At 38.6% G+C, this 8101-nt stretch overlaps 1 protein-coding gene across 1 annotated transcript in view; it reads left to right on the top strand.

Annotated features, from left to right (window-relative positions):
- Positions 1–347: 347 nt before the first annotated feature.
- SPIDR (scaffolding protein involved in DNA repair) overlaps positions 348–8101 on the top strand; it is a 199800-nt gene continuing 192046 nt past the window's right edge. Inside the window, exons 1-5 of the mRNA XM_009331471.1 lie at positions 348–365; positions 1236–1391; positions 2436–2514; positions 4035–4220; positions 6990–7147. Of these exons, the coding sequence (XP_009329746.1) occupies positions 348–365; positions 1236–1391; positions 2436–2514; positions 4035–4220; positions 6990–7147 (597 nt within the window). The remainder of the gene's footprint in view (positions 366–1235; positions 1392–2435; positions 2515–4034; positions 4221–6989; positions 7148–8101) is intronic.

Raw genomic sequence — 8101 nt, 5'->3', positions numbered from 1 at the left:
TCTCGTAGTAGCCGCTTTGCGGTGTAAATACCCCCAGCGACTTGCAAAGAGGCTCTTAGCAAGGTCAGCTGCTGCTAGAGGAAACTGCAAAGCCCATTTGTTTTACTTTGTCTTCTCACCATGCAACAATAGGAACGGCTGACCAGAAGGGGTGAAGCAAGATGCTGCTCACTGTATGCTTTTGGAAAGTACTTGTTCTATTCTTGCGAGCACTCAAAAGATCTAGAGGAAACAAATACACATTATCAGTTACAAAATGGACAAAAGTTGCCAAAGACACTTTTTTTTGCATATGTTTCTTAGTTCAAAGTGTATGTTACAGTCCTGATTGACCAGTTTGACTGAAAATGTATGTGCTGATTAACGTAACTTTGGAGTAATTCTTAAATATAGGTAGGAATTGTAGTTGCTTGAAAGAAAGTATATGAAAAGAAGACAGACGTATTTGGGCAGATAATATGGTCAACATTTTGTAAGATAAGTTTCAGTAGCAGTGCACTGTTTATTGTGCTTAAGATCAATTTATATGTATAAACTGGTGTACAATCTTAGAGATAACTTTGGATGTGATAACAGGCAATTCTCTCAGCTTCAGCTACTGTCAGATGTTAAAATCTATTGCATGAAATTAGCACTGGATGCTAATCAGCACCCTGTTTCGTGACTTATCTAATAGTCCAAATGACTTCCAGCATCCCATGTAAGGGGAGTGCAACACTTTGTCTACCATTTTTTGGGAAATGGTTGTGAAAACAAATGTAGTTCTTAAAGCTGAAAGAGTCTGGCGGTTTTTGTTTAGTTGGTTTTTAATGGAGAGCTGGATAGTGACCAGTTTGACTAGTTTGACCTCCTTCATAACAGAGAATTCAATCAGATTAAATGTGAGTTTGACGGAATTACTTAGTTAAAATGTATTTTACTGAGCTGTTCCTGTTTAGGATAATATTTTCAGCTTCACTGGGCAGCTAATGGGTACTACAAATATAATTTAGATCAACAGAATGTAATGTGCTTATCAAAAAATAAGTTTACGCATGACATTGGGGTTGTTGTTATTACATGGTGTTGCATAAAAAATGGTTGCAAGTATTCAAGGCTTTTTTTCCCCAACTCATTAAAAATTGGAATTTATATTTCTGAGCCTTCAGAAAAAGGGGCGGTCTAGATTAAGTAAAGTTCCCTTGAAAAGAATTATGTGTACACAGTGTTTTTAATGGGTTTGGTTTTCCTCATAGCGGAAGCGATTTTGGAATGCAGAATGCACGCCCTTCCCAGATGAGACACCTCTACAGCTGAAAAAATCAAGTGTCAGGACATCAGTGACTGCTACTTCGATTTCCAAGGCGTGGCTTAGATGCGGGGATGGTTTCCAGAGCACTTCAGTGCTGGAGGTAAAATGCTGGCTTACTTAACGGTGTAAGAAAGAGATGCAAACTGACAGTTAAACCAATTTCCATGCTTGACTGAATAATAAGATGTTGCCCTTTTTTGTGTTGTTTCCCAATTAACAGCATATTGTTATAACTGTCAAAGTAGACAAAAATGGAAAGCAAGGTTACGTAAGGGCATTGTCTTAACTTGTTAGTGTAAGTTTCTGAGCATACGTTAATGTGTTATGTTCTAGATAGTACTTACCATTTGGAAAATTACAATAATACACTGAAGGATATAAAAGTAATTTGACATTTGGGGTGGAGTACTGCATTTCCTAAAAAATATGGAACAAAAAGACTCCAGTTTGCATCTGAAGATTTTTTGCTAGATCTAAAGGGTATGTTTGCAATAATGAACTCACTGTAGAAAATCCTGCTTTTTGATGACCCTGCGGATGTGGATCTTGGTGCAGATGCTCTTTTGGATGATACATCAAATTGTACTTAATTTTTTTTGTGCGTGTTGGTCTTGTTGGTCATGAACAGAGATGTTCAGCCAGTTCTGAGTGAGAAGTGCTTTGTGCTGAAGATCATCTTCAACCAAGTTGCTTTTCTGTTTCTTCTTCTGGTACTGAGCAGTCACAGTGTCGCATAGCTTGTGGGATTCAATAAAATCAGAGGCGGGGCCACTGAGTGCTTCTTTCTGTAACCTTTGAATAGGGCACATGCTTTATCAAGCGTGCTCTTCCTGCCCACTTTTCACACTTTAATGCTGAAAATTCTGGCTGTTGTTCTTCGCAAGGTCAGATGTGATTCCTCTCATTGTCACAGTAAGTTTATATTTTCCAAAACAATGAAAATTCAGCTTTTATATTACTGTTCTCGTGCTTTATTACCTCACTCATTATATCGCAGTCTAGTAGAAGATAGAAAAACTGATTTGAAATTGTGGACTAAGTTGTGATGGGTGAATAACAACAGTTTTGAGTGTATTACTACATGTTAAAATCATCTTTAATGCCTTAGTGATTAAATCTCTCTCTCTGTCTCTTTCTAACATAGTCTCTGAGACCTACTGGTAAGAAATCCAGGATTAAGAAGCATCTTGGACCACTGTTAACATCTGCTGAAAACGCAGCAGGTATGTTATAACTATTTCATGTTAGCATTGTCAGAAGATTGTCACTTTGTTTTGCCCTTTATCAAGGTAGAAGCTGGCTCAAAATACTGGTTTGCTTTCTTCTTCTGTTACTGTAATCAGAAACTAATTTTGATGAGAGATACAGTCGTGATGCTATTGTGATTGGGCTCCTATATTCACCTAGAGTGCCAGAAATGTATTCTGCAAAGCTGCAGGCACTTCAGCTATTGCTCTGGAACAGATGAAAGAAGCATCACTAATGCTGTATATAGTGCATGTTCTAGCAGGGACAGGATATTTAAATTCTTCACGTTTTTAAGAGGAGGGAATGAAAAACAACACTTAGCTGTCTAGATAGAGGATGAAATAATTCTTCTGCTAGAGACAGACAAGCAGGCATGAGAGAAAACATATTTTGTAAGTATGAGCAACAGATAGAAAAACAGAATTTTGTCAACCTCCTGGCTTTCAGAGTCCTCTATATGCACCCGAGCCTGTTTAATATTGTGATAAAGAAGAACTCTAGGCATAATAAAGAGGAGGAGGAAGACTTATCGACTCCTTGCAGTTCTTTCCCTTTTTGAGTTCAGAGGAAAGGAAAGAAAGAGGGGGCAGTGGCTTCTTCAGTCTTTGTATTTCTACTTGCTCCAGTAGCTGTGCTGCCTCTGTTGGAGTTAAGTGACCTACTAAGCACCTTTTGTCTACCTTTTGGGGTTCAAAATCATGCTTTTCCAGATTTCTGGAAAGAACCTGTGTGTTGCAGGAGGAGATATGGTTGTGTTTCTCTCTTCTGAGCCCTCCTGCCTAATTCCAAATCCCCAGTAATTGTCTAACTTCCCATTTCCCTAAAAAACTTTAGTAGTTGTAGGAAGTAGAAAATTCTGCCTTCCTATGATTGCTAATTCTGCATGCTCCACTGCTAAGCATTAGTCATTTTCTCCTTGCTTTTGTTATTAAAAATGATGGAGAGAGGTATTTTGAATTTAAACATCTCACTTCAAAAACACAACAGCTATTCTTCGTTACTCCTGAAAAGTTTAAAATTTTTTTTCTCTCAGGACAAAACTGGAAAGTCATCTCTACTGATGGCATACTTTTATTCATTTGTTATTTATTGTATAAAGTCAGAGAAATCCCAAGCCCAGAATTCTAAGGACGGTCTTTATTTAAGCCACTTACTATTTTGAAAGGGCACATGTGGGAGCATTAGGACTGTGTGTAGAGGACTATATATCAGACAGTCATTACTTGTCCTCACTCTCCTGAAGAACTGATTGATAGCCTCATTGTATAAAATGAAGTGTTAGCATTTATTGTAGAGAACCAAAATGAAAATAATATGTGTATGTATAAAAAAAATACATGTGAGTTAATGTTCCAGTATTAATCTCTGATGCCTGGTGACAGAATTGATAATTTTTTTCCAGTTCAAAAATAATGTAGTTTACTTTTTAAGAATTTTAAATTTAACAATATCACATTTGTGTAACAATCTAACACTTTACAATTTTTTTTAATAGGATCTGCTGCTGCTGAAAGCTCTAAGGAGGCTGAGGACATAATATGGACCTCTAGTGGCAGTGATTTTTCAGATGATGAAAATAAAACATTGATTGCAAGGTTACACAGCGAAAAAAGTCACACTTCCAAAACAGGGAAATCACCTAGCAGACATGATTTATTGTTAGAGGACAGTAGTAGTGAAGGTAAGTTCAAACACAAGCAGATTTGTCAAGAAACCTTCTGTCAACTTCAAGTGCTGTAATAAAAATTCTTTGAGGTCATTCTAACAAGATGACATGGTCTAATCCTATTTCAGTTAAATCAGTTGGCCTTTTTTCATAAATTTCATCTGAGTATGGAATAAGCTCTTAGTGTAAATTATGTACAAAAATTTTAAAGTATTGGAGTAAAGGAAGGAGCATAGTTGGGCAGGCTATACATAGAGTAAAGCATGTCAGTTCATTTCAATATATTATAGTTTATTTGTACCATTTCCTTCTCTGTGCTGTGGTACAGATACTGGGGTTGTGAACAGCTTTCTCTGCCCACCCTGTTCTACTGGTGATACTGCTGTCTGCATCTACTGACTAGATGTGGCAGACTTTGCAGCTGCAGATAGCATCGTGTTCTGTGGCGTGACTTTTCATTTCGGTACGCAGTATTCCTTGTTTCCCGTTAGCTATATTGTGGAGACAACCATGAGTTTTGTTCTTAGCACTTGCTTTCTAATTCACGGAGTAGGGGATGACAGAGGGGAGAGAAATTGATTAAAAAGTGTGGCTGAAGACAGAAAAATCTTTACTTGTGTGCTCCATTACATAAGCATTAATTAGGATAATGTTTCATTTGCATTAGAACTTGTTAGGAAGTATTTTCAATGTGACTACTTCCAGGAAAATAAATCAGGTTAGCTCTGTAATACTTCAGCTAGGTCTGAAGTATTACAGCTAGACTTCACCTCCTGGAGGTCTGGCAAAGTGTTCAAACACCACTGTGAGTTGATTCTTTCATCCTTATTTTTGTCATTGATTTAACACTGTCATTGACATATGTGATGGTCATCTTTCGTAATTCCTAGTAATTTTCTTTCCTTATTTTTGAAATGGAAGGACTGTCCATTTTCTAGACTGCAATCTAATACCAGGAATCTTTCCAACCTGCCATTAATATCATTCTATTGCACTTGTCTCCTGCAAGTATGTCCTGCAGGTCTTAATCTTTAATTCTCTTTTTTTAAGAGACAGTACACAGACTTATTTTTACTCTTGTAAGATAGCAAAATTTGGTTTCTCTGTGTAAATGAAGAAACCCTGATGCATTATGTATCTGCTCGAAGGTACTGAGGAAATCCAGTCATTTCCTGTTTTTCTTCTAAACCCAAAAATATATTGAAAGCAGTTATTGAAAGCAGCGGGGAGTAAAAGAACTGTAATTTCCATTGCTTTTTCAAGTAACCATTGTATACACTAATTATAGTATTGTACACATGTATCTATGTGTGTGCATCTATAGGTACAGTTGTAAATATGGGGATAATAGCTGAGAAAGTATTTTTAAGTGATGTGCCCTTTCACCTGAAGTTCATCTTCAGAGACAGAGTGTTAGTACTTGAGCGTGACAAGATAAAACTGATTGTCTCATATTTTATTAAGGAATTTATACTGCTGTCACAAGTTGCATGCAGCTTGCCACACAGCTTCGAGAGAGACCTCTTTGTGCTACCTGGTCACTGATGTCTCTGTTTAAAATTTCTGATGAAGCTTTCTCGTAGTTAGAAACAGAAATGCATTCACCTGTGTGAAAAAGCAGGCAACACCAGAGCTGTGTGTTTATTTGTCTGGGTGACTTCAGAGTTCGGAAGTTCCATGAAGAAACTAGTGATTTAGACTGTGGTGGCACTGCCAAGTCCAGAAGGTACTGCCACAGTTCCATGGATCTGTACAGATGCCTGGAGCGTTCTGCAGGTGCCTCCTTTCTCTGCTGACTCTCCCCTGTACGTGACTCTTCCGGTGTTAGAAATGTGACATTTGCAAAACCAAAAAAGCTTTCACCCCTCCTCCTCCGAACATGCTCATTTATACCAAATACAATGAGATTCTTCCTCTCAGTACCTTGTGCCACTTGGACCTGAAGGGTGGTGGGGCTGCTACGGCAGCTGAGGCTTCCGCTGCCTTCAGGAGATCCTCGGAGGTATGGGTGGACTTTTGGAGTTGCATTAAACACCACCTGGCCATGAGGATGGTGGAAGGGTTGTTCGGCATCTCCATCTTTGTTTATTGCCATTTTGTTGTGTTTTTTTTTTAAAACCCCCATCTTTTCTTGTGCCTGTTTCTATTAATTTATCCTAAACAATCCTCTGTCTGATGTGCTTAGAGGTTTGATTTGCAGACCTGTGTATTTAGCCATGGTGTTTTAGGAGGTGACCATTTCAACTAGCCTTTTCATTTCTCTGGGGGGGTTGCCACTTATCGCAGTATAGCAGATGTTAACTTATACCAAATTTTCAGCTGTTCCAGGTCACTGAGGTATTTGCTTAGAACAATTAATTCTGAACAAGTGCAGTTGGAAAATCCAATGCAACTGGGCAACCCCCCCCCCCCCCAAAAAACTCGGGGCCCCCCCCCCCCCCCCAACTAAAGCCAAGGAAAACTAATAATAACTAAACTAAAAAACCCCTACCTACTTAAGCAGTTAAATATACTGCCTCCTTATGGGCAGTACTTTGAAATCTTTTTTTTAATGTAATTTTTATATCTTTCTTCACAGAAGCTTCTATTGTCTGCTAGTAGGATTTAGCTTTTATGAGACAGGATCACAAAATAGTTAAATGTGAAGATCAGTTGAACATATGTAAAAAATAACTGTGCTTTTTCCCAAGTGAGGGATAATTGTAGTATATTACTCTGACTTCATGCTTATGAATAATATATGGTGATTAAGAAAAATGCTTTTTACAAATATTTTTATTTTAGATGAATCAGAGTTCATTGATTGGGAGAAGGATAGTGATTCTACCGATAGGTGTGATGGATCAGAAAAGGATGACAGCTCACTGGAGATATCAGACTCGGACTCCTGCACAAATCTTAAGTCTCTGCCTGTCAAAGAGGAGAATGATGAGCTTTGTAAGGTGAGAAACTGCTCAGGTTAAAAAAAAAAAAAAAAAGAAAAGCTTCTACTGTAATTATGGAGTGTATTCGTATTTGATTGCATTTAATTTGGAGGAACGTGAGGTTTTTGCTTACCTCATCTCTCCAGAAGGAATTCTGTATGCAAGAATTTCAAGGCATTTTCTCTGACTGCCAAACCTCAAAACCAAGCAGTGCCCCACACCTAGAGCTTGGTAGTGTGGTTGCTGAATCACGCGATGGCTGAGGGGGGAAGGCACCTCTGGAGATTATCTAGCTGAACCCCTCTGCTCAAAGCAGGTCAGCTGGAGCCGGTTGCTCAGGGACGCGTCCGACTGGGGTTTGAGTATCTCCAAGGATGGAGGCTCCACAACCTCTCTGGGCAACCTGTGCCAGTGCTCGGTCACCCTCGCAGTACGGAAGTTTGTTCTTACATTTAAATGGAATTCCTTGTATTTCAATGTGCGTGCAAAAAGGTGATCAAGTGAGTAGGTTTCTCACCAGAGAGGTGATCTGGATTCTCTACAGCCCCTGGCTGCCTGTTGCAAGTTGACATCCAAATTTCCTGTAACGTGGTGGGTGAGTTAGTGTTAGATGATAGACAGTTACCTATTTCTTTTCAGTACTTTGAGACCTTGACTATATAAAAACCAGGTATCGTGACTTGAGCGTGTTCTGAGAGTGATGATGGGACTAATTACAGGACTCCCTACATCACTGAAAAGTGATGAGGACTGAAGAGCTCAGAAAGCTGGCAGCTACCAGCTAAGATCTGGTAGCATCTTTTTCTTTCTTTTTTTTTTACTATAGAAAATATAACATTATTATAAAGAAGGCATGCTGTATCAAGTATAGAATAGATGGCAGAAATGTTGATCTTTATTTAGTGTCTTACAGCGAAACGACTTGTATTAAAAGACTCGAGATTTGACGCTACCCTAGGCAAAGTTAACATG

Source organism: Pygoscelis adeliae, unplaced genomic scaffold (assembly GCF_000699105.1).
Source record: "Pygoscelis adeliae isolate BGI_AS28 unplaced genomic scaffold, ASM69910v1 Scaffold108, whole genome shotgun sequence".
Lineage (NCBI taxonomy): Eukaryota > Metazoa > Chordata > Aves > Sphenisciformes > Spheniscidae > Pygoscelis > Pygoscelis adeliae.
This window is presented reverse-complemented; position numbering and strand designations above follow the sequence as displayed.